Genomic DNA, 27,660 nt, shown 5'->3' with positions numbered 1-27,660 from the left:
CATACAAGGTCAAAGGTGCATGTGCAGCTTCCCTAAACAGGAGTAATACCATCATTGATGTTTCCCTATTTTTGTTTGTTAAATTGGCACTTTTCAAAACAATGTGCAGAATTTATCTGTGTTTCAAATAAAAAAATTTGGCATGAGTAAAGTTTTATCCTGTCTAGTATAACAGACAAAATTTCACGTAATATTTCATTGTATATAAATCAATAACTATTAATGGAAGTTATAACCAATCAATTTTCGTCCCTTGTCTTCCTGTTAACAAGCTTTATTAACCATGTTACCTCAAGTACCGACCGTGTAAGTGCTGTATAGCCAGTCAAGGTCGTTAAAAACTTCCATTTGTACCTCAAGGTTTGAAAATATTTAATAGAATCACCAAATAGATAAAATGAATGTTGCTTTGAAACATCAAAGATTAATGTTTATGATTCAGAACTTTTTACTGCAATAAATTATCGGATAAGTTTTAATTCAAACTCAAGGTATCATTATTTTTCGACTCCTTTCGTATAACACCGGATATGACGTACTATGATCAGATATAGGAAGATGTGGTATGACTCTCCATCCAAATAACAATTTATGAAAGTAAACCATTATAGGTTAATGTACGGCCTTCAATACGGAGCCTTGGCTCACACCGAACAACAAGCTATAAAGCGCCCCAAAATTACTAGTGTAAAACCATTCAAACGGGAAAACCAACGGTCTTATTTATATAAAAAAACGAGAAACGAGAAACACGTATAAATTACATTAACAAACGACAACTACTGTGCATTAGATTCCTGACTTAGGACAGGTGCAAACATTAGTTTTACGGTCAACACCACGAATTGGTTGCCTGATTCGATGTGTCGGCGTCTCAACTCACCGGAAACATGTTTTCTCGGTCTTAGATCTTTATATACCAATAAAGTCATGTGAGCTTTATTTTACCAATTGTGGCATTTTAACTGAGTGCGAATTCGCATGGCGGGTGATGGATTCATAGCAGGAGACGTTTAACATGTCGCCACGCGGTCTCGCTTCTTTTGCAGTCAGTCCATGCTATACCCTCAGGTTTTTGTTTGTTCCTTCTAATTCGACTTACGACCTAGAACATCAGAATACTACTTTTGCATTAATTTAATCTATAAAAGTTTTGTGTGTATTCAAGGTGTTATCGGCTTTATCAAAACATGTTTTACCGAACTCTACAAGTTATGATAAGTACACGCCATGATAGGATGCAATAAGCCAAACATCTTGATCGCAAAAAAACAAAGTTTGTCTTGGTAAGTTCAACATCGTCTTATAGATTTTAGTTTCAATTTTCCCATTTTGTACCCAAAATGTTGATAATTCTGACGGTTTCCAGCGTTTAATAAGCTGTTTTTGCGATCAATTCATAAAGGCATAGTTTTTTTTCTGTAAATTTTTTATTTTTGACATAAAGACAGAATACATCAAACTTACACATGTACAGGTTTAACTATGGTCTTTTAAGACATTTCCTTTACAAGCCTAAAAGATTACACCAATTCTAAAAACTTACCGAAAGAAAAAAATAATATAACAATAAGTCCCCTAAGACAGATTGTAATTGCAACCATTTTTTGTGTGTGTGTAGGCGATAAGTAAAATAGTATTATTAACTGACTGTTTCCGTATTGTCCCTGTTATAGATTTACAGTTAGCTGTATTGGACACGAGTCTCGAAGAGTCTAGGGCCACAGCTGATCGAGAAGCAATAACAGGGCCAATACAGAAACAGCCAGTTCGTAACACTTATATTAAATGATTTTCATCCTTTTAATAAAAATAAACTAAGAAATCTACCGTGAATAAGATACAGAATTTCACATCTGAACATTTCACATTTGTCAACATTGTCAGATATCATTTCCGATTTCTCGTCCAAGTACTTAATATTATGCTATTACAATTCATTTCATCTAGCTATAGTTGGGAAGAATAAATCAGACGGTTTAACTATTTTTACTCTTGGATCGTCTGCGTTCTGATGATTTCAATCCCCGGTGTCCGAATAGCATTATTAACTCTCGATTTATATTGACAGGGCAATATTATCGGTATTTCACATGCAAATTTATCCGTGTATTAGGGCTTATTTGCTCATCTATTCAATAATAATCGTGTGTTGTTCTATTCTTATAAAAATAGTACAAATATACAGTGATACCTTTCATAGAAGGTTTTTTTCCTTAATTTTTATATATGATTTTTTAATTCAACCTTATTTGTTAAACTGCCTTATATTTGTCGATATTTCCCCCGATACCAAAAATAACATCCACTGCGTCTATCTTTTTTAAGCTAAATCTGCATTTAAATAGGTAGGTTTTGAAATGCAATCCAAATATTTTTACTGTATGCTCATTCCGAAAGATATGCAATAAGCTTTCTTTGGTTACTTTTCCCTTGTATGACAGTCACATACAATACCATTACATTGGCAACGATGTGGGATTAAGGTGGGGGAACTTAATAATTTCAAAATTAAACTCGTCTCGTTTGTCATAGATTCTGGTACTGATATGACCATGTGTATCAAGTTTTTAATATAAGTCTAAAAATGAGGCGGAGGAAGCCGTTTCTTTAATTTCTACTTCTGGAGGATATATTAATGGAAGCCAATCAGAAAAGTTTGGATTGTTAATGGAAAGAACATTATCAATATATAACTTTAAAACAAAATCAACGACTAAATATATATTAACAATATCTACAACAATTTGATATACTAGTCAGTAGTTGAAATAAAGTTTATATTCCCGAAATATATTCATAACTTTGTAATGATGACAAAAGAACATAAAAGAACCATAGGAAGATGAGAAATAGTCCACATGCCATCTTTGGACCTGTTGGACCACCAAGTTCCGCATTTCCAAATATACCAGTAAAACGTCGTATAATTAAAAGCCCTAATGTTATTACTGCACAAATTGAATATACTATTACACTGAATACCAAACTACCAGATTGTACTTCAAAGTTTTTGCCCTGAAAAGAAAAAGATGTCCATAATATAAATCATGACGAAGGTATGTCATGCATATATATTCTGTACATATGTTGCTTCAAGTAAAACTTACGCGCGTCTGGCGAATTAAAAATGATAAACCTTGTACCTTTGATAACTATTTACTAGTATATGAACATTTTGTTTCTTTAGTGGAGTTATATGGAAATTCAATCACTAATTTTGGTAAATCTAAAGCATTCGATTATGTTTAATGCAAAAAAAATTATGCACTTTTATGTTGTGTCATGTGTACTATTGTTTGCCTGTTTGTCTTTTTTCATTTTTAGCCATGGCGTTGTCAGTTTAATTTCGATTTATGAGTTTGACTGTCCCTCTGTTAAACATTTTACATTTGTCAATTACTTTTTGAATTCAGAAGTTTCACTTAGAAAAGTATGACAATATATGAATACCTGTGCCGCCCAATAAATTGCAGCAATCGTCCAAGAAACACCGAGACCAAAAAAAACATTGACTGCAATACTTCCATTCACCTTTCCTACTGCATTGTCAGCCGATCGTTCTAATGTTGCAGCTGCTCTACTTGCAAAAATATCAGGTAAGTTAGTTCCTAAAGCAACGAACGTGATAGCTGTGACTTCCGGTTTCAAATCAACTAGGCATCCAAATATGTTAGCTAAATCTCCTATTATCGCAGTTATTACTCCAATAGATATTAAAGCGCAAATAAAGCATAACCATCCCCCTAGGATACTTGCTGGTGGAACTAAAGAGAAGATAACCTGAAAAATAGTTCCAGTATTTTGAAAACTGCAAAGGTATGTATTTTTGTACTTCTACTTAAAAACAAAACCAAATAAATTGGAGATTGGAAAAACTATCAATTTGGGGCTATAAATATGTATTTTCATTACATATTGACTTTCGTAGTTTATGTTATAGATAATGCATATTTTAAGGTTTTTCTTGTCGCATAATGGCTTAATGCACCGAGGGATGTCAGGATTGATCAAATGAAAGACCGACCGTAGGGAGGTCTTTCTTTGAGCAATCCTGACACCCCGAAGTCTGTTCAACAACAAGAAAAAACTTAAAATATGCATTATCTGACTTATATACCGTAAAAAATACTATTTTTTATAAAGATTTGTAAATTTCGTATCCTATTTTACCGACAACACTAAAGTGGGATATGTGAGTTTAATCTACCTTTTAATAGAAAAGTTAAAATAATAAATCATTTATATATATAAAACAAACAAAACATTTCGCAATAATAATTTGTGTCCTCTTTTTTGCGACGTATTTTCTTAGAAATCATTTTACCTAATTAATATATGATGCATGTTTGTATATACATTCGGTAATAGAAGAAAAAAAATAATCTTTTACAGTGTATATAAATACTATCAAATGTAACATACAAGTTTTTACCTTCCAACCAAATGTAAAGAAATGCAAGATATAATCTATAAATGTTGCATTTTCCACATCTCCACCATTGACGTTCATTGCATCTTGGAATTGTTTGCCCCACGATGTATATGACATTCTGAGTGAGTCCAAGTTAGCATTTGTTAGATCTGTTACTCTGGCAACGAATCCTTTAAATTCTGTAATGAATATGTTAGGAGTTATAATTTTTTTTTAATAATTTTATTAGCAATTCTTGGATCAGAAAGATTATCCTTCAACCTATCTAAATAAGCAAAATTAATAAGATTAATATAAATCAAAGCAAATTTGTATATATCTTGGAATAATGATATGGTAAGGTATATTATGAAACAGATTTCAGTGAAAAAATAAAGGCAACAGTAGTATACCGCTGTTCGAAACTCCAAAACCGGTTGAGAAAAAAACAAATCCGGGTTACAAACTAAAACTGAGGGAAACGCATCAACAACTACACAAAGCATGTTGAACATTGTGAATTATATCTTTAAATCGGAAATGAGACATAATTATTATCAAAAATTGATAATCTCGAATTAAAATAAGACAATGGATGAATTTGGGAACTCATACCATCATGCCTTGGTTTTTGTTTTTTTTTGTGTACTTCTTTACTCAAATAAAGGTTATAACTTTAAATAATATTTTTTTTCTGCTATGTCATTATCAAGGAGTTGCCAGTCGAGATTTTATCGAACTTTAAATAGTAATATATTTTCAATCCAATTGATAGCATTATTTGAGATCCTTACCGTCATCATTCACAATAGTGACAACACATCTGGTTTTTCGTTTGTCCATTTCACAATTGCCTTCCACTCCAGTCAATCTAACTTCAAAGTTTTCGTCCTTTTCAAATTCCTAAAAAAATAATTCATTTCAATGTCACTTAAAAATTAGGTCGTTTTTATCACATATTGTTTTCCTTTCTTTTTTTCTTTCTCTAACATGACATCTGTTAAATATACAAATACCAAATCTATAACGTACCATGTCATCATAGATACAGATCTCAATCATTTTGGAAACTTCTCCCTTTTCAAATACAATTTCCTGTTTTGGATCAATGCAGTAATCACGACCTTTCACGGCTACCAAATCTTTGGTCTCATATTTCACAATGACCTTGCCCTTGCAACCTCCTTCTCGTTCTACTGGGACTAGGGCCGTACCAACACTCTCTTTGAATACAAAGGCTGGCTTCGGGAATCTTATAGTGTCCCTAACTGTAAAAAATATTATACATCATTACCTGTGGTCTGCCTTAAAAAAGACATATTTCATTATGTTTGTAATTAGGGTTTACCTATTTGTAGGACATATATATATATATAGATGGGATCTAGTATAACATGAACTGCACCAGTAATGCTAAGTATAAAGTTTGATGTTAGGTTAAAAATGTATGAAAAAAGTTTGGCTGTTTTTACGGGTGGGATTAATGTTACTATATAAGGTTCGGCTATTAAATGTTTAAGTGACGAAGTTGTTCGCAGTTCCGTCGAATTAAGTGAGTCACATTAGTCTATATACAGTTGCTGCTGTATTTATTACATGTATTTATCTAAATTAGTAAAAATATACAATTAAATATTATTCAAAACAATATTCGCAAGAAAAAAAATGCATGTTACTGCTAAAAACTGATCCTATTTCTAAATTTGCATTGTTAATAACCAATTAAATTTGGAGTAGAACTACTATAAATTGGGACGACATGTGCAGCGTGCAGAGAGAGTGAGAAATTAACATTAATTTGATATCAGATTGTAAGGCAAAAACTAGTGTTAGGCTTGTTGTTTGTTAGATCAGAAATAAAATCATCAATGTATTTTTTTTTAAAAACACGCGGTATACATATCTAGTCGGAACAGGTTACAAAATCTACCGTTGAAAAACCTGCTAGACCAGAATTTTCATTCATTACAGTAGCTTATAAAAAGTGAACAGTTTAATAAACAAAAAAGTAATAAAGCATTCTAATCACGAAGTGTGAATATTCTCTAAACAGACCAGTCGGAAAGCTGACCTCGGTTTGACCCCATTTCTTAAAGCAACAATGGAAGTCATGTGACTACCATATTTGGGCATTTTTTTGGGTAATTTATTCTTCAATTGAAACGACCCTGTTTCCTCCAAAAAATCTTATCAAATGAAATCAAAGCATGCTGTACATTACAAATGCCAATTGTATATACTTTTTAGAAGTTCTCACATAAAAAATGTTTTGACTAATCGTATTGAATTAAAATGAGAAGCCTTCAAACCAAAGGTCGTCACTCGGCGCGTCAAGATTTTTCAACATATCAGGGTTGAGTTCAATATTGTAGCAGCTATGTAGCGGCTACGTAGCTTCTATCAATATATATGTAATACTTATTATATGGGGCAATATGCGCAATTGTTTCTCCATAGGCCGTAATGGTAACGTTTTCTTCTGTTGCTCAGCCCATATCGTAAACTTGTGTATGTATGATGGCTTGTTTCGAAGCTGAGACATTTTTACATATGTGGTTAAATTTTCGGGGTACGAAGTGTGATTCATTTTTCCGTAATTTAGCGAACCCCGAGTATCCTTTTGCGATGTGGCTCCTCATGGTAAAAAATCCCATTTTTAACACAATAAGTTCTTTGAAATTTTAATACTTTGAACACATTTAATAGCTCCATGGTTTTTACACATTTATTCTGTGTTCTCTTACTTTCTAAATTAACACTAATGGTTCAGCTCAGTCATTTGTTTATCATAGAAATGTGTCAAATATCACTACACAGAGATTTTTAGTTTACACGTGACTTTTGTGTTCCTCATTTGAAGGCGCATTAGGGGTATTGTCCCATATTGAAATCCTTAGTTCTGATTTTTCCAAATATTTTTAGGTGATCTTCATCGGTATGACATTCTGAATAAATCTGTGTATTTTTGTCCATTTCTGAAAAAAAAATAAAGTCGTTTCAACACTATATGGCAATGACATTTTTATCGCTTTATTCATTTATTTTTAATACAACGTGTATGTACAATTAATTTCTTCCAGTATACCTTTACTAGTCCAAACAAGGACAAAACTTCTGATGATAACCTTAAATTACAATACACAGACCCTATTAAAGCATTCCATAACATTTTCTTGTGTCTTAAAGTGCATTTTGACAGAGAAATTATGCAAAAATGTAGATTTCATAAAAAAAAAAATAAAAAAAATAACTATTCTTACTAGTGGACATCTGGTATATAATACTGTGGAAACCCCTCAAAACTACTGGGAAAGTCATTCTTATCATGTAATTAGAGTGCAATAAAGTGCAAATTTTCAAAACTTGTCCATTCACATAATTCTATTTGAGAAAAAAAGGCTTTTTACATGTATTTCAGTGAAAACCCTTTATTGGTGAGAAATCCACATGAGGTATTAAAGGAAACATTGTGACATCACACGTATTATGGCGTCATTAAATAACGACAGATCAAAATAGTGCTAAATAGAGTTTGCAGTGTTACATGAGAATCAGTTGCCGCAAGATTTAACTCGAAATGTTGAGTCGAAAAGATCAGTAACCAAGCCTTTTCATTTAATATCAAGACCATAGCAACAGTTTTCATATAAGCATATTTCTAACATTCCGACTGTAATTTCATTTGCACAAATACCATAAATAAATAATTTAGAGCTTACCTAATAAATCAAAATGCTTACCAGTTATTCAGGACTTTTTAAAACCTTTAGTTTGCCATCTCATGTTTAAAAGTAATGATATGTCTGGAACTGAAATAAGACAAAAAAAATTACTCAGGCTGTGTTATCATTTAATTTAAATACATAAGTAATATTGAGAGAGAAAAATCTAATTCTTGAAAGTTTTATCACAAAGAAAGAAAAATGCTTCTCCCTTGTGGCTTAGCCACCTTCATTTAAACTGTTTATATTAGAAGCAATGAGTAGTAGCTAACTAGCTTAATACATGTAGTTGAATAGCAATATTGTTTTCAAGAAGGTTTGACCCTCCCCCTTTTTCACTGAGAAATGACAATATCTTGTGTTTTGCTCGTGTGCATTAACAGTAGTATTTCATGATTTACTTAATACATGTACATGGTTTTTTTCTGTTTATTTGCATATGATATCTACTGACCAGGGTCAAATCATTGGATAAAAGCACATGTGCTAATGTATCTCACTTTAGTCGTGTGAAGTGTGTTATCTCCCTTGATTATCAGCTATTCCTGTAGACCAGAGTGATAATTACATAACAAAGACTATATTGTGTCATGTTTACTTACAATTTATATATATTACATGTAAGTTTTTTCTTGTCTTTTTCAATTAAATAAACAATTCCTTTCGGATCTCTCGGGGGTAAACAAAGTTATGATTGTGCCTAAAAAAAGTGTTCAGCCCCGTGCCAGTAATGCATTTTAAAAGCGAAAATTTCATTGAATTTTTGCTGTTCTGTATCAATAATATTTATCTTAAATCATTTATGATAACTAGGTATAAATAAAAAACTACTAACCATAATTTTCACAATTTTCTGTGGTGTACAAGGTGAAATTATCTAAAGATATCTCTGGATCTTTTCTTAGAAGATGGGGCAATATGCGCAATTGTTTCTCCATAGGCCGTAATGGTAACGTTTTCTTCTGTTGCTCAGCCCATATCGTAAACTTGTGTATGTATGATGGCTTGTTTCGAAGCTGAGACATTTTTACATATGTGGTTAAATTTTCGGGGTACGAAGTGTGATTCATTTTTCCGTAATTTAGCAAACCCCGAGTATCCTTTTGCGATGTGGCTCCTCATGGTAAAAAATCTCATTTTTAACACAATAGGTTCTTTGAAATTTTAATACTTTGAACACATTTAATAGCTCCATGGTTTTTACACATTTATTCTGTGTTCTCTTACTTTCTAAATTAACACTAATGGTTCAGCTCAGTCATTTGTTTATCATAGAAATGTGTCAAATATCACTACACAGAGATTTTTAGTTTACACGTGACTTTTGTGTTCCTCATTTGAAGGCGCATTAGGGGTATTGTCCCATATAGCTACACGTTCAATAGTCAAAATCTACGTAGCACTACGTAGCCGCTACGATATTGAACGCAACCCAGTTCAAATTTCTTTCTTAACTTCTGGGGAACCTATGTTGAATTTAAAATATGTGATGAGGCTTTTTATGAACCAGCCTGTGTCAAATTTGGGCCACTTTATACGCTGTATTACGCAAATGTGCCACTTGAAGTCCCAGATGTTGATAAAATAATTTTACTAAATATATTTTGATACTAAAGACATATGTAAAAAAACAAATAGAGAAACACATTTTTTCACTTTTCAGACTCAGTGAAATAGGCCCTCTGACTCTGTGCCATAATATTATCATTCAAAGAGTAACTTGTTTTGCTAAATATTTTTACTGTTGTAACCAAATTATATCAACACAGAAAGAAATTTCTACTACATTAATACAAGGGGTAACCAAAATATGCATGAATACTGGATCTAATGATCAAAAACAGGTATTCCTTTTCATTAATTTACTGATACCTGCATGGTCCTACCCTTTTCATTTAAATTTAAAAGAGATAATAATCAAAGTATTATCAATTTAAATTCTTCATTATTCATAATAAAAGGAAATTTGTTTGCAATCCTATTACGATTACACTAAATATAACAATGAATACATTTCGTGACGTCTCATTGATTCCATGCAAGTTCTAATGAATGGACTCAAATTATATATAAAAAAATACTGTAAACCAATAAATAATCATTTAAATAGTTTATAATCATAAACCTGGAAATAAATAATAACAAATAAGACTCGGTCTCATATTTTTCTTCTTCTATTTAAAAAACAAATAATTATGCATATCTATATTATTAAAGTATTTCCGAGCAGTTTCTGAGGACTTTTGCAGGATTCCTTTATCACCTAAAAATGACATTTAATAATCAATAAATGATTTTTTTTAAGTCATCTTAAGGTTGTGCACAGACAGTATAAGATTTCCTTACCTAGTTTTGGTTAACGTCAAACATTTCACTTGATTTTTTTTGAGATACATACTATTAATTTTTTATATGATATTGTTTAATCTTTGTTCATCTAAAACAAAAAAAGAACAGACAATTTCGCATAATTTTTAAACGTAATTGTTAAAAGACGGCCAATTTAAGTATAATTTTCTTTAGTAATAAGACACATGCTTAAGAGAATCGAAAGAAATATATTTCTGACAGTAAACCTAGTAGTTATGTAAATAGTTTTAACCACATGTCATGTTAGTATTTGTTTATTTTTGGCACTTTTCTTTTGTAAATATTTATTTATTATTATCCTACGCATGCGCAGCAGTTAGTAATCATCAAAAATCTGATGGATAACTGGATACCATCAGAAGAAGAAGAAGAAGAAGAAGAAGAAGAAGAAGAAGAAGAAGAAGAAGAAGAAGAAGAAGACCTCAAACATGCCAAAGGAAAGTAAGAAACTGAAAAAAGAAAAAATTTCCAAAATGCCGCCAAATTATTTTTTCCGCGAAAATAACGCAATTTCAGAATGGCGGGTTTTAATGCTAGTCCCATTGTTGTCTTAAGAAAGTAGCAACAACGGTCATTTCTAAGGGCTTGCTTTCCGTCTGAGACGTTTCGTTCTTTGCGCTTCATTCTCAATAAAATAAATCATTAAATTCTTGATCACAGCTGTAATTGTTTGTGTTTTTTAAACTTTCTTTTGAATGATAAATACACGCTTGTCCAGTATTTCTAAGTTCTTTATCAAGAATACAATCATGCGTAATTCGATATCATAATTACATATATTACTTTTATACTTACTATCATCATTCAATACTATTATCTGAGTTATAGCCCTTCTCCCAACAACTCCTGGTTCAGCTGGATCTATTGAAATCTTGGCAAAGAAAACTTCATCCTCTTCCCAAATATCATCATCTACTATGTCGATTTCAATATAATTCATAGTTTCTCCGGGTTCGAAAACCAAAGACTGTTTGAACTCAATGTAATCCTCTGTAGCAACGGCTGTTCCATCGAAAGTTTCAACCCTTTAAAAGAATTGATATTGATTATTTGAAACTGTCCATTTTCCCCTTCAAGAACTTGAAATTACATTAACGTGACTTTGATCAAACGAGATTCGATTGAGACAGTTGAGCGAGCTTTTTATATTGCATATCAGCAAAATCATATATGCAACTATCATTAAATATTTAAAATAAAATCTGTAAATGAACCAAATTTACAACGTAAAACAATTATGCCAAAACTCGGTGCACACTTTCTCAATATCATATACGAATTAAAAAAATCATATTGAAACATTATGATATAAGAACAGTACCTGTATCTAACTCTTCTCTTAATATTGCCATGTCGAGCGATACCGATCTTTACTCGTTTGTCACATTCCAGTATAGATGTTGAAGGAGCAGTAAATTCTATGATAGCCTTTTCTCCACCTTGACTTAGTTCTGTCAACGAAACTTGGGAACCCATCTCATCACAAGCTACCAAGGTTCTTAGAAGCTGAGAAATATATTTAAATACATTTGTAATGTTTTCTTAGTGGATCTAGTATTCCTTCTCGTTGTTCTTGTCTACAATTGTTTTTGTTAATTGGGTAATTATTTAATTAAATTTTCGAAAGAAAGCAACGCATGGAAATGTTGTGATCCGATATACATGTATAAAAGATAACCCAAATTCATTGAAATCTCTATGTATATGTCCAACGATTCCAGGTTATTTCGTTATAGGCAAGTTGTAAGTCAAACTATAAAAAAAAATATAATAAAAGGCAACTAATGTTGTCAATTTTTTGTCATGAATTTATTATGACAGTTCAACTTTATATCAACCGGCCAACTAATTTTCATTCATTGACAATGTCTTATTAATATCCAAGATCGAAACGTTGAAGTTGAACCATCATATGTTTCCTCGAAATGGAAACTGGGCTATAAATTCAGCCAAAAGCAAGAAAACATTGTTCGATAGAATCACCAAATATAATTTATCAATCCATGACAAAACAATTACAACAAACAAACCCAATTCTGAAATTAGATAGGGTTTCAACACGACCATATCACTTCAACGGAGTATATCAACTATACTATACAATAGTACAACTATAAACAACATGTTCAACTCAAAATATATTTAACTATCTATTTAAAACTTACAACAAAATTGTACTAAATTCAATAGAACTGTTCAACGAAATACATGTGTTTGTCAGCTGAATACATTATTTAACTAAAATATCTCTGAAGTTTTCATCATCATCAGCCAATACATCATTGTTTACAACTTTATAAATGTTATAAAGTTCATCAGGATAAAATAAAACTCTGTTTTGATATAAAATAAACAGCTCTAATGCTGACTGAATAGCATGAATATACAGATTAAAGCCATATCTATATCTTCAAAAGCATTATGTTTGATTTCCTTGCCCCTAATTTTGTGTAGGTAAGATCTAAACAGGCTATAGACCGCTCAAATTTTTTTTTATTCCTCGCATTCCTCCAAGCTCACCTTGGCAAATTGTATGACCAAATAACTGATATGTTTGGTAATGATGATATGAACTGATGTAAAGTGTTCTTAATACTGTATTAAAGTTTGCCATTTTTTAATGTTACACAAATCATTACCACTGCAATGAATCAGAATTATAGAAAATTGTCCTCTCGGAGTAAACAATGCAGATATTACCAAAGGAACCATATGCCATAACATTCCTTAATTCATCAGGATAAAATAAAACTCTGTTTTGATATAAAATAAACAGCTCTAATGCTGACTGAATAGCATGAATATACAGATTAAAGCCATCGTCGGCAAAAAGAACTAGATGAATATCTATATCTTCAAAAGCATTATGTTTGATTTCCTTGCCCCTAATTTTGTGTAGGTAAGATCTAAACAGGCTATAGACCGCTCAAATTTTTTTTATTCCTCGCATTCCTCCAAGCTCACCTTGGCAAATTGTATGACCAAATAACTGATATGTTTGGTAATGATGATATGAACTGATGTAAAGTGTTCTTAATACTGTATTAAAGTTTGCCATTTTTTAATGTTACACAAATCATTACCACTGCAATGAATCAGAATTATCGAAAATTGTCCTCTCGGAGTAAACAATGCAGATATTACCAAAGGAACCATATGCCATAACATTCCTTAATAATCTATCCAAATTTATCTTGACCCAGATCAGTGCCAGTTGCTCTAGTTTGTGTGTGTTCAAATCACAAATCAATATACTCAAAATTCCATTTTATCTAGAGCGTTCGGCTTATTGATTTATCAACCTCACTGAAACCAGGTAACATTTGTAGTTCATCGAAATGTTCATTAACCTCACATAAGGCAACTTACTGTGCCTCATTCATCTGAAAGTAATGTCATGTGCTGTTATTTATGGTTCATCCACCTAAATGTTTAATTCAGGGCGCAGAAACTCATGGTTAAACCGCCGTCCCTTTTTAATCGGTGCTTCATCCACATCAATAGGACGACGCATTTTCTTATTTCCTACATCTGGTTGGGGCTGCTGTGCTGATTCCCGATGAGCCCCTAACCCGAATTGGCTATCGTTGCAATCCTTCAAACTGCATTTGTCGCTTGGTAACGTTATGAATTAGTGTATGTTTGAGTAAAAAGTAAAATTACAAAAATACTGAACTCAGAGGAAAATCACATCATAAAGTCCCTTATGACATGGCAAAATCAAATGACAAAACACATCAAAAACGAATGCACAGCAACTGTCATATTCCTGACTTGGTACAGGCATTTTCAAATGTAGAAAATGGTGGATGGAACCTGAAATTACAATGCATAGCGCTAAACCTCTCACTTGTACGACAGTCGCATCAACAAAACAAACAAATGTCAAAAATAATGGTAAAAAGTCTAATTCGCCGGGTCAAATTCGTGTAAAGGGAACGAGATTGTAAATACGACATAAGGAACATATCCGATATCATCTATATTACAGATATTACGTAACGGTCAACCAACACGTGATGGCGTCCGTAAAGCACACAGAGTGATGACTTCAGCTTCCCAACGCTTCACTATTGGGAAGCTGAAATCATCTCTTTTGTCGTAAAGTTTTTTATTCAACCGACCCTCATAGTCAATATCTAATCTAAATCCTAATCAAGTTGCAAAATCAAGAGCTCAAACACATCAAACAGAGGGATAACAACTGGCATACTGCTGACTTGGTACAGGCATTTCCTATATAGAAAATGGAGCATTAAACCTGGTTTTATAGCGCCAAACCTCTCACTTTGAACGACAGTCTCATCAAATTCCGTTATATTTACAATGATGCGTGAACTAAACAGACATAATAAATAAAATATAGGTACAACAGTTATCATCGTTTTACAATTTTAAAAGGAAACAATTTCACGTGTCTGACGTTAGAAAATTTATACGTCACATATTTTTGTCGTTCAATGTTTATACAAACAATTTTAAAATTTCACATGGGCAATGTTAGCAAACAGGGTTAAAAAATCAAAAGTATTGTTAGAATTAATAACAGAAATAGACCGAGATTTAAAATAGTCCAAAAGTTCTATAGAATTTATAAGAATTCACAAATGGTTCATTCCACTACGTGGTTAAATGATTTTGACGTTTGTAGTTCCACGTATTTTCTAATTTATAATAGAAATATAACATAATGACAAATTATAGAACAATAACACACTGACAGGATTTTTTAAAGTACAGAGTCACGTCATAAGAACCAACGAAACAGAAAAAGTCGCATATATAAAACTCACGAGCAAAAATGAAAGATAATACAAACCCATTGACGGGATGTATAAGTACCCAGTCACGTTAAATGGATATCACAGAAAACAATCCAACAATAAAAGTAATATAAACGATAGAAAAAAGATATATGAAAAAAACATTATAACACGTTGTTAAGAAGGTAAACAAAGTCAGTACGCAGAATCTATACATCAAGACCATCATGTATTATTTGTGAATTGATACGGAATATTTATCATCAAGGTCTTTAGAAAAAGAACGAGACCCCTGGTTCATCAACGTTCTGCTCAGCTAAGCTTGTTCCTTCAGTTTAAATTACACAATAAATAAATCATGAAAAGCATGCACTTTTATATCAAATAAAAGCGTGAAACCAAATTATGATATTATGTTAGTAAAATATAAGACGCTCTAGTCATTTAAAATCAAAGAAAAGTCAATTCTTGTTTACTAGACGGAACTCTCAATTTGTTAAATTGATTTAAAGCTAAATGATTAAATCTTAATAAAACAAGGTACAATAGACAAATATGAACAAAACCATGAGTTTCTAATCCAATCGATGTCTATGTGTTGTTTTTGCTAAGGCCTGCTCGGCGGCTTTCTTTATCCTATGTTTGCTTCACGTTTTGTTATCATGAAGCCTTTACTAGCTTATGACTTGTATTGTTTACATATCTTTCTTTTTGGTTTTCAATGGAGATATGTCTTGTAGGCATTCATATGATATGTCATTTTTGTTTATACAAGTCAAAACAATCAGTCTGGTCTAAAAAGTATAAAATGAAAGAAAGGACGACTATGATTTCAAAAGGGTAAGATTCCTTCTATGTCATGCATTATCGCTATTTTGTGCATTTTTCCCTTGATCTTTTTTTTTTGGTGATAACTTTTCATATCATGCTACATGCTTGAGATGGAAAATTATCGCTAGAAACTAAGGAGGCACGTGGCGTTGCTAATGAAATTGACATGAAATTGACTAACGTCGTCATAGGTAAAATAGCGATAAACAGATTATCATTGGTCATCTGAACTATAATCTAGAATTATCTATCAAGTTATCAGAAATGAAAGCATGTGATAAAGTTGTGTGCCTATCTTCTTAACAGATTGTGCTTATACACATCATATCAGTGAATATACCTCTTCAGTCCTTTCGTTCATGTGTGGGGTAAGTTTACTACCCCCAGTTAAAGATCGTATGGCGTTGATTCTGTACCATCCTCTGCTATGTTCTTTGTTTTCTTCCATCAGTTTTGCTGTAAGCAAAGCAATGTCTTTGTCTTTCACGTCATTCTTGTTATGCAATCTCTAAAAAAAGATCACATTAATATTGTTACTTTCTATCTAATTCCACATTATATTTGAACTGATAACAAGAAGAAAAACTTGAACAATGTTTAAATATAGAAAAAAAACCGAAACAGTTTATCATTATAGCTTTAGAACAATGTCTAGATTTAATGTTGAAGACACTTGGCGTCTTTTCTGTTTTGTATTATTGTTTGCTGTTCCTTTGTAAAAGATTGTTGTATATTGTAAAATGCCGTAGTTATTGAGCCAATTTTTTATAAGGGAAAACTATGGATACAGAACTTATATAAATACATATACGACGTTTACAGGCCTATTACCAAACAACATACTAAAATTTGGGAACAAAATAACAGTAGACATTCGCGATATTACTAAGCAAAACATTTTTAAGCCATTAGAAAATACCAGAACACCTTTTAATTATCGTGCCATAAATACATACTCTTAGTACTTCCTGTATAATTTGCCTGTCAGCTTTCTGTTTCTCCAATAAATTCTGTTCTTCTCCTAAAATAATTCGCATAAGCATTGCTAATGACAGCATAGAAAGCAAATTATTTGAAATAAAAAAAATCAAATATATTTTTAAACAAACACCACACTTTTGATATTTTAATATTTGTGTTCTATGCTTTTGTGATGATTTTGTATCTTAGGTTAGATTGTTTACATTAGTTTCAGTTCGGCAGAAGCCTTATTTTATACATTTGTATAAAAGTTGAATAAACATAGAAAAGAGTAAGAAGTTTCTCGGGTAAACTTTAGATCAGGTCAAATGTAAAGATGTGTTCCTTAGGAAACTCAGATACTGTTAAGAAGGCACTTTGGTACAACACCCCTCCTTCAAGAATGGTACAGCTTCCATCAGGGTATATAAGCAGGAGCGATTCCTAGCTCTTTGTCATTCGTCTGATGCTACGAAGACGATGGCCATGCTACGTACAGTACATGATGATTTAGAGAAAGGATATTTGAGATCGTTGTCTCTTATATAAATCTATTACTAAGTGTAATAAAGAACAGGTTGGTGCTTGTTAATATTCTTTTATATAGAATTGCATTCATGATTGGAATGCAACAAAGAACAAGGTTGGTGCCTGTTCTTTAGACTTGTACAACTTTAGTGTGTCAAGTATAAAGTTTATCGTATAAGACAAGTGTGTTCACTTGTAGGGTTCCACAATGTACCATTTAAACCAGTCGTAGCTTGAAGGAAACCAACATGTTAAGGAGGAAAAGTATGGATCTGTGTGACCAACTTGTAGGGTACATAATTGTACCAAGAGAACTAGTGACGTATTGAACAAGTATGGATCTGTGTGACCAACTTGTTAAGTACATAATTGTACCAACAAAACAAAGACAAATGTGTAAACTTGTAGAGTACATTATTGTACCAGGAGGACAAGTTTGTTCCTGACCCAGGACAAATTGTACCACTTGTTTACATTTAAAGTAGAATTGTTTATTGATAGTTTATTAGAAAAACGCAAAGAGCAGTTGTACATATTTTTGTTCATTGACGTTAATTTATAAATAAACATGCACACGTTACACTTTATCAAACAATCAAAAACATTCATTTGGATTATGATATGGAGATTCATTGTTAGCGGTTTTATTTCCAATTAAAATTAAAGAACCTTTGTGAGCACGCTAACATACCCCCATGCCCCCACATTGTCACTGGAAAAACACAATCTCACCAGATTCCAAGACTCATAACTCTACAAAAGTCAAAAGTTATTAGGTACTAGATATATATAGGCTATAAGATTCACGATCAATTTTGAAGAAACATCAACAAATATTGTATTATATTTTTTTCACAATACCGGTACTTAAGAGATACATCAATCTACCAAAATATATGCAAAGTATCTTCTTTCCCTTGACTATTTATAAATGTTCACATTTGAAAAAAAAATTTACAACATCAATTTGAATTCAAATTTTGTGTTCCTTGTACCTTTGAAATGACTAAAGGCAACAGAAGTAAAACGCTGTTCAAATAAATCGATGGAGATAAAACAAATCCGGGTTACAAACTAAAACCGAGGGAAACACATCAACAATAAGAGAAAAAAACTACGAAACAATAGAAACACTGAAGTGCAACAAAATCCATCATACATAGAATCGAACTATTAGTTATTGTAAAACATGTTTGTATGCTTATCTTTTGTTTTTGCTATGTGCTTTGTCTATATGCCTTTTTATGTTTCTTTGATGCATATATGACGTGGCTAGATGTAAACTTCTCGTCATTATGTTTTTGTACTATGGTGAATTTGTGTATTCTTGTCTTTAATTTTTGCTAATATGCTTGATCTATATACCATTTTGTGCTTCTTTGTTATGTAATTGGGTTTTTTTAATGATTAAGATTATAACACAATGTTGACTGCTGTACCCATATTTTTGTCATTTTTACCTATTATGTCCGTTTGTTTTGTTCGCGCATCGTTTTCAATTTAATGGAATTTGATGCGACTGTCATACAATTGAGAGGTTAGCTAGCTATAAAACCAGGTTTCAGGTAGCACAATACAAAGATTTTTCATCCCAAATCAGACATCTTTAAACTGATGTAATTCCACTCATCTTTCTTTAAATTTTATAAATGAGGTACCAAAAGAAAGAAGAAGAATTAATCTTTCAAATTGTGATAATTTCATTATGACATAATTATTACATCATTAATTGTTATGTAATTAGTTGCCATATTGTGATGTCTCATATCCAACTAAGTTAGGCATCACGTGACTTCTGTGACGTATACTAGCCACCATTTTGTATTATATTTCCCCATATAAAATGCATAGATGCTTCAATAAAGTTCAATTTTCTCATAAACCTGACCCGTTTTCAAACTTTTGCAAATCAATCCTTGATATTCAAACATATTTCTATCAAACAATGTTGGTCCTAACAGTTTAAATAAACTTCAAGAACATATAAAAGTCATTCAAATATTTATGGTTCCATAATTATTTTAAAGAAATATTATGATTCAAATTTTAATTTAATTTAAATGGATTTTTTGTTATTATTTTATAGGAAATTCAACGAGATTTTATTATTATCTTTTTTTAATTCAATATTTTTAGCTAAATCCCTGCATTCAGTGAATCGGTATTAAGTTTAACTCGTGTAAAAAATTTTTATTGTATACATTTAAACAGAGACGTCGTATAATACGATTGCTCTGATTTCAACAATATTATATACCCTATAATATCTATCGACAGAGTTATCGGTCCTGAATAGGATAATAATATGATACTTGAATGAATTTAGCTTCTTTGTTATTCATAGCATCCAAAAATATTTTATAGATTCTTGCCCAACACAGTTTGACCTCCAATACTGTGTCTCAGAATTTTCCTACTTTATTTCATTCTCTCATTAAAATGAAGTTTGCAACATAAATTGATAAGAGACCACTAAATTCAATTGGGTATAAAATTTGCTCTATTAATGTTTTTGGAAATCTGAGACACAGTTTTGGAGGTCAAGCTGTGTTGTACAAGAATATATAAAATATTTTGGGATGCTATAAAGAACAAAGAAGCTAAATTCATTCAAGTGTGGACATCACAATATAGCAACTAATTACATAATAATTAATTATGTAATAACTATGTCATAATGAAATTATCACAATTTGAAAGATTAATCTTTCTTCTTTCTTTTAGTACCTCATTTATAAAATATAAAGAAGGATGAAATGAATAACATCAGTTTAAAGTTGTCTGATTTGGAGTGATAAAATCTTTGTATTGTGCTACCTTAATGCACCATTTTCTACATAAGAAAATGCCTGTGCCTAGTCAGGAATATGACAGTTGTCATCCATTTGTTCGATGTGTTGGTGGTTTTGATTTTGACATTTGATTAGGGACTTTCCGTTTTGAAATTTCCTCGGAGTTCAGTATTTTTGTGATTTCACTTTTTGGATAACAACTGCCATATTCCTGACTTTATTTCATCAACTCATAATACAAATACGTGCAGATGCCATTCAAGTAGAGATATTATCCACCTTTGTGTCCATATGCTTTTCGACGGAGATTTGAACATTTAATCCTTTAAAGCTGCATTATTTGTAATATCATTACCTATAATAACAGACTTGTTTTGTACTCTTATGAATCACCGTGTATGACCAAATTCAGTAAAGATCCGTCTAAATTGCATTTAATTGATAAATACAACAACTCTTACCGTTATCTTGCATGATATTTTTTCGTTAATTAATCAAGGATTTTCTTAATATACTGCCGTAATTTACTCTAAGGAACTTACAAAAATCGCAGTGTGGGAACGGAACTGTACGGTTTTATAATGTTTTCATCATTCGGGAGACTGTCAAGCGTGGCTCCGACATTCGTAACAATAACAAATCGCTTGATGAACTCAAGTTTTACTATAAAACGTTTATGCTTCAATGTTTGGTAATGAAAACATTCTATACGTATATATGAACCAATAAAACAATAAAAACGACATATGAATCCAAACGTTTTCATTAGAATGGTGGGGCGCCGAGTAAATCGATCAAAACTGTGACGGAGCAGCGATCAAAAATGTTTGATAAACATCGAAAACCCATATAGAACGGTTGTAGAAAATATTCCATATCACAATAGAAAATAGTTGTATATGTATATATATTCTTCGATATCATGAAAAAAATAAGAAAATAAGGAGAAACCTATCTTTCTTCTGTCCATTGATGTTCCGTCATAGTGCCGGATGTTAGATACCATCTAGTCCGAACAAATTTTAGACACAGTGAAATAACTGATCGACAGGTGTAGTTGTGTCTCATTAAAAGTTATCCCACGAGGACACGGTGTGTCAGTGCAAGATCGCCCCGATGGCCGGAAGCCAGAGTGTGATCTAACACTGACACACCAAGTCCGAATGGGATAACTATTTTACATCCTAGCTGTTTAAGATTAGATGATAAACCATTTACAATTCATAAAATCTAGTTTAGAACGCCACACATCCATTATAATATACTTTATATATTACTATATGATGCATACCCTTAATGACCCCCGAACACGATGAGTAGATATCAAATAATGTCAACTCGCCCCACTGGCTAATCAGCCCACACTATATCGCCACTTTATAAAAAAAAATTCCCCCACTCTTGTTTACCGACTCGCCCCAATTTGAAAAAGTGTAAAATCAAATTGAACAATCAGTCTGACAACTCACTTATTAAGGAAAAGGGTTTAAACCTCACTGAATACAGGTCTGCCAACTCGCCCCACTTATAAAAATATCTTGCTTCCTTTAATTATGTTAAATTACAGATAGTTCGTATCCAGTCGTCCTGGTGTAGTGGAATGTGTCGTGGCTTGATATGCTAAAGGTCTTGCGTTCGAATCCCAGCATATACACTGGATGTTTTCTACGTGAATTTTGAAAGACTTTTCCGTATCATTAATTATAAGTTTTATAGTGGATTTGGCATTCCCGCCAAAATGTTACAGAACAAAGAAAAGCATGCATAACAAAAAAACTCAAACTGGGGTGATCTGGTAGGGGTCATCCGGCTCAGGTCACTCCTGTTAGAACAAAGGAGCTGGGATGTAAGTTTTGTGAACAAGAATATTTGAAGTTTTAAGGTTGGTGTATTTTGTAAATATTTATAATGGTTTTGAATATGACTGTTTGATATAAAAGAGTTTTATAAAATATAAAAAGAACAAAAAATATGATCTGTACATGTAAATAACATTCTATATTTTTATCTGAAGTTTTGCAAATGCAAATATGATTTTGAGTTCTTGTATAATCATTTGAATTTGAAATATAGTTTTATTGAACTTATTGATAAGCATTGTTGAAAAATATTTATACTATGAACGATGTGTTTTACATTTTAAATATAAAAGGTTCTGATAAAGTAAATTGTTCACAGGTAGATCTATGTGTTTTTCCTACAAGAGGATGATAATATTACAGTGAAATTGTCTGCCATTTCCTTATTTAAGGTATGTATATTGAATTGTGATTATGTGTCCCTGATTGATATTATGATTATGTTTAGTTAATTTATGATATTTCTAATTGAAACATTATTGATTATTCATAAACAAATGTTTACTTTGTTTACTTTGAAGACTTTCTCTTGTGTTCATATTTTGATTTGAGAAGTGTTAAGAATTGTAATATTCAGAAAGAGAGATAATCGTAAACTTATAGCTTTTATATAGCTTTGTATAAATTAATGTTTCTATTGTATTTAATTGATATTTGAAAAAGCAATCTTTATTTCAAGTTAAATTTAATTGAATTTATATCGGCATTTCATTAGACTTATGATGTTTTGTGTTTTTCTATTTTTCCACAAATATTGAACTTTTCAGCGTTGCCAATAATCAATGTGATAATTTTCGATATATGTATAATATGAATTCGAATATATGAATATGTAATGGTTTATTTCTTCCTTTGTGATATTTCATCCTGAGGATACTTTGTCACAGTAATTTCTTTTCCAGACATTGTATTTCACAGGTAGATTTTTTTCCGGAGGAGTGAAAATCTATCTGTGTTATGCGGATAGTATGTACCGGTATATATTTGCCGTCCCATATTTCATAGAACAAATTTGCCAAATTTATCAAAGGGAGGTAATTATGAACAATTTATCTTTTAAAGATAATAATATAATATATTCCTGAATCTATTTCATAGTGAAATTTTTCCTTGAATCTTATTTTTTATATATTCATTTATTTAAAAAGACAACCTACAGCATGATTTAATAAGACAGATAACATTTCACAGATAAATACTATCCAGCTGTTAAAATTGCTTTTGTTCCAATATATTGTTATGCTAAGATTTATCTGATTTCCATATAATTAACAACTACATTTTTTCCCCAGACAAAACTTTTTATATAGTTGAAAATATCATCATAATCAAACTCTTCCATTACTGTTAACAGTAGTAATGCAACTATGTTTCTACCTTTACTTTTTAATTTATATTTGTACTGAGATCTGAAAACAACTCACTTTTACATGTATGCCATTTACCTTATTTAATCATGATATTATTTCACAATTACGAAATTTGAAATGACTTTCTTATGTTTCATGATAACTTTCTTTTTAAGAATGATATTTACTTGAATATTTCAGGAAACTTTTTCAAAGAGAATTTGTGAAAATATTTTCCATTATAACACATTTATTTTAACAATTTAGCCTTAATTCAAATACACTATTATTATTTCATAGTATTTGTAAAGGATATTTTTTTCTATTCTAATTAATATTCAATAAGTTCACAACCCAGATAGAATTTCACGGCAAATGAAAAATATCCCAGGGAAATATTTTCCTCCGGATAACAAATAACAACAACAACTGTGACATTTTTTCCTCCGGATCAACTTTTACCCGGATATAATTTAGCTTTACAAAGACCGTACAACAAATTCATGAACCTAACATTTGTGACTTCGTAAGCCAGTATTATCGTTTTCGGAGGTTACATATCTATTCAGTAGTTTGCTTGGTCCTTTATGTACTACAGCATATACTTAATACTTTAGAGTTAATGATCACAATGTCAAAGTATAAGAGAAAGTACAGTACCACAATATTTATATTTGAGCTTTCACACAATTTGACGCAAGGTACGGACGAACATAAAGGGAGCATGTTTCCTTTTCATGATTACACTGCTAGTCTGTTTTATCCAGGAAAACATTTTTTTTTCTCAATTTAAACGCATTCAAAACAAATAAAGCATTTCGCAAATAAAATACGCTTTTAATATCTGAAAATAAAGAAAACTAGTTTCAAATATACACTCCAAAACCTCTCTCTAAACTATTAACATCAATATTATTAGCAATCAAAGCCGGACTTCAAAGTTATTGTGAAACTGCATATTCTAGAGATGGCGTGAATCAGATGTTGATACTAAAGAAATCCAAAGATCTTTAAAATGCATACAATCTAAGACTCTTTTATCTTGCAATAGTATTAAAACATTTGACTTTTCTACACTTTACACAAGTATTCCCCATTCCAAACTAAAAGACTAATTGAAAGAGTTGGTATTGCCTTGTTTCATAAAAAAAAGACTTGACAACGTAACTACAAATTTGTTGACTATGTTGAACGCATCTCTCCCCCCTCGAACTAGAGATAAAGGTACAGTTTACTCTGTCTCATATCTTCACTTACATTTTAAAATTGACATATAGGGTCGGTTGCAACCAAAGGTTTGCGACAAAAGAGATGATTTCGTCTTCCTTATTGTGATCTTTCCATTTCTATGTAGCAATATTCTAGCAACACTTGCATACATAGTATATATCTCCCAATTGATACAGTTTTCCGAAGCTTGTATTTCCTATCATGATTTCCTTGATAGAGGATTGCTGCTCACAAATAAGCTTTTAAACCAAGAGTTCAAAATAGTTAAGTTGAAATCATACCTTCTTTAATTTTACGGACGCCATTACGAGATGATTGACCGTTATGGAATATCCGTTTTACAAATGATGTCGGATATGTTCCTAATGTCGTAACTACAATCACATTCCTTATTTACGAATATGACCTACCGAATTAAAAAAAATACCGAGTATGTAATAACATGAGCAACTCGACAGATGTCACATGTGGTGCAGGATCTGCCTACCCTTCCAGAGCACCTGAGGTCACCACTAAATGTTGGTACGGTTTGTTTTTTGTGTACCACTGTGTGGCTGTCTGTCTTTCATTTTTAGCCATGGCATTGTCAGTTTATTGTTTATCTATGAGTTTGAATCTCCCTGTGGTATCTTTCGCGCCTTTTTTATGCAAACGATAACATTTTAATGATATTATCGGCAAAATTCACAATCATTTTTCACTTTCTAATTAGTATGTTCTCATATAATTGTCAACATTGATCGAATCGAGAATTGCCAGCGAAGACAAGTATGCTAAAATGTTTTGAAAAAAAGTAATGTATTATAAATCTGGGGGAAAGGGTTTTGTGATGTGACAATAGCAATAGCAGGAATCAAATATGCAATTTTTCGTGTAAGGGGACCCAATGTATTTGTTATGGTACTTTCTTAAGTTGTATCTTTTATGGGATTGGGGTGCTTCCTGAAATTTCTTTATCCGTCAAAGTCAAAGCTCAACACGTGTCATTGCATGCAGTTTTAATGTCCTTGATATGCAAAAAAGCGAAACGACATCGAAGTTACATGACTCTTAAGATTACATACTTATAAGTGGTTATGTTATATTAACAAACCATGTCTTCGTCTTTATTTTTAATTTAACTCTTACTTTGTGTATTTTGTTAAGAAAATGACATCAGGCAAATGTTGGTAAGTTTAAAATCATAAATATGACTTGACTGACCAGTTTAAAATGTTTAACAACCTTTTCGTGCAGAGATAGAAATTTCCAAGGTAAGTCGAAAGTCCAAATTAATCAATTAACACCATGACCAAAAATTAGAATTATAGACAAACAACAATAACAAAACATTGCAAAGATAACTAAAGATTGGGCAGCACGAACTCACTCAAAAAGTGTCATGAAGTATTTTAAATAATAGGAGGGAAATACCACATGCATATTTGTGTCGGGAACGTATGATATGACAAATAATCATTCTTCGTACTAGACCTTCAAACTAAGCCTGATTTTAAACATGATTCACACAAGGTAACACTTCCGCAGAATGGCAAGTCACTTCACAAAAACACATTATTCCTAATCACAACTGATAAGTGTTTTCTCACACTTTTAGGTAATCCACACTAAACTGAGAGGAAGCAAATAACACAATATCAAAATATTTCGTTCAAAACCACGATCTCTCGCTTTCGAGGTGAGCAGGTGAGCACTGAGTGTTCTTATAGGAACGAGTTATGTAGAACTCTGAATGGTAATTGTTATTAATGTAAATGTAAAAGTGGTTACAACAACCAAAGGTGAGCGATACAAACTAATTTATACAATACTCTTATTTTCGAAACGTGTTTGATATAGATATTTCATATCCGCGTGCACAACACATGTGAATATCAAAATATCATTTAGCTCATTAAATATTAGGTTCAAAGATCACTTACCCATTTCAAGACCGGAATCCTGTACACTTCCTTTCCCGAAGAATTCTTTGTCAACCATGTATGCAACCAATACCATCAACGGAAAAAACAAAAATGTTACAACTGCTTCCCATACATCAATATAATCGGGTGTAATGGCAACTAATATGATCAAAAGCCATAAATAGGCAACTAGCGAGAATACGCCTGTCACTAAGAAAACTTTGAATTTTTTTATTCTTTTTGTTTCTCCTGATGAAATTGACAAAATGCATACGCCAGTGATGCACATTAAATTAAAAGCTGCTGAACCAAAAATTGTTCCTGGTCCTAGCGCACCGGCTTTAAAATCATCAAACACAACTTCTATAATTGACAAATAAATTTCTGGTGCACTTGACCCCAGTGCCATGAGGGTCAAATTCGCAACAGTACCGTTCCATATTTTAATATCAACTACCGTATAGCCAGTTTCTGATTCAGTATCGGGGACTTTAACTGCCTGGGTTTTGCCAGTGATTGCCTCGACTCCTTGCATGAAAATGTCCCCAATAATTAATACTCCCATGAAGCTCCATAATAAACCCAAAAAGTAGATTGTCGCCCTTGCCTCCTTTGGCCATGTATACTCGTTTACAAAGGGCATTACCAACCCTTTGTCTGAGCAGAGGTACTCTGTACATGCTGTACAGTTCGCCATACTGGAACCTAAAAATGAATATAAGTGTAAAAGAAATGTTTTAAATACTTTTAAATAGCCTAAAAATTATTAAGTGCTGTGATCAGAAATGTTTATTCTAATCATCGAGTGTATATAAGGAATAGAAATAAACACGCTAGTGTCATGTTTGGCATCGTATGTAATAGATGAAGGTTGTTATAAAAACACGCTACAAATTAAGTATCTGATACATAAAAATTTACGATTTTGTCTACAACTT

At 31.8% G+C, this 27,660-nt stretch overlaps 1 protein-coding gene and 1 long non-coding RNA gene across 3 annotated transcripts; both read right to left on the bottom strand.

Moving 5' to 3' along the window:
* Positions 1-1,437: 1,437 nt before the first annotated feature.
* Positions 1,438-27,421, bottom strand: LOC143045678 (sodium/calcium exchanger 2-like). 2 transcript variants are annotated; one of them, XM_076218357.1, is made up of 10 exons: positions 26,741-27,421; positions 17,057-17,121; positions 16,441-16,608; positions 11,828-12,012; positions 11,302-11,531; positions 5,447-5,682; positions 5,209-5,317; positions 4,436-4,614; positions 3,454-3,783; positions 1,438-3,018 (listed from the first exon to the last, which is right to left on the bottom strand). In XM_076218357.1, exons 1-10 carry the CDS (start codon positions 27,417-27,419, stop codon positions 2,779-2,781), a joined length of 2,421 nt encoding a protein of 806 aa, XP_076074472.1. In that variant the 5' UTR covers positions 27,420-27,421; the 3' UTR covers positions 1,438-2,778. The 2 variants fall into 2 exon arrangements, with proteins under 2 accessions (XP_076074472.1, XP_076074473.1); XM_076218358.1 differs by having other exon boundaries at positions 3,535-3,783.
* Positions 6,839-9,464, bottom strand: LOC143045680 (uncharacterized). The gene is made up of 3 exons (XR_012968990.1): positions 8,972-9,464; positions 8,155-8,223; positions 6,839-7,389 (listed from the first exon to the last, which is right to left on the bottom strand). It is a non-coding gene; the product is annotated as an uncharacterized LOC143045680 (long non-coding RNA).
* Positions 27,422-27,660: the final 239 nt, after the last annotated feature.

This window comes from Mytilus galloprovincialis, chromosome 9 (assembly GCF_965363235.1).
Source record: "Mytilus galloprovincialis chromosome 9, xbMytGall1.hap1.1, whole genome shotgun sequence".
NCBI classification, from domain to species: Eukaryota; Metazoa; Mollusca; class Bivalvia; order Mytilida; family Mytilidae; genus Mytilus; species Mytilus galloprovincialis.
The sequence above is the reverse complement of the archived record's forward strand: the minus strand, read 5'-3'. Positions and strand labels throughout refer to the sequence as shown.

What these genes read in the sequence shown, in the direction of transcription:
- LOC143045678 (XM_076218357.1), bottom strand. Translation starts at nt 27,419, where the DNA reads ATGGCGAACTGTACAGCATGTACAGAGTACCTCTGCTCAGACAAAGGG. An exon ending in AATAGTATTGAATGATGATA is followed by an intron (nt 5,683 to 11,301) that starts GTAAGTATAAAA and finishes TATTTTTTACAG; the next exon opens with TTAGGGACACTATAAGATTC. An exon ending in TCTTTACATTTGGTTGGAAG is followed by an intron (nt 3,784 to 4,435) that starts GTAAAAACTTGT and finishes ACTATTTTTCAG; the next exon opens with GTTATCTTCTCTTTAGTTCC.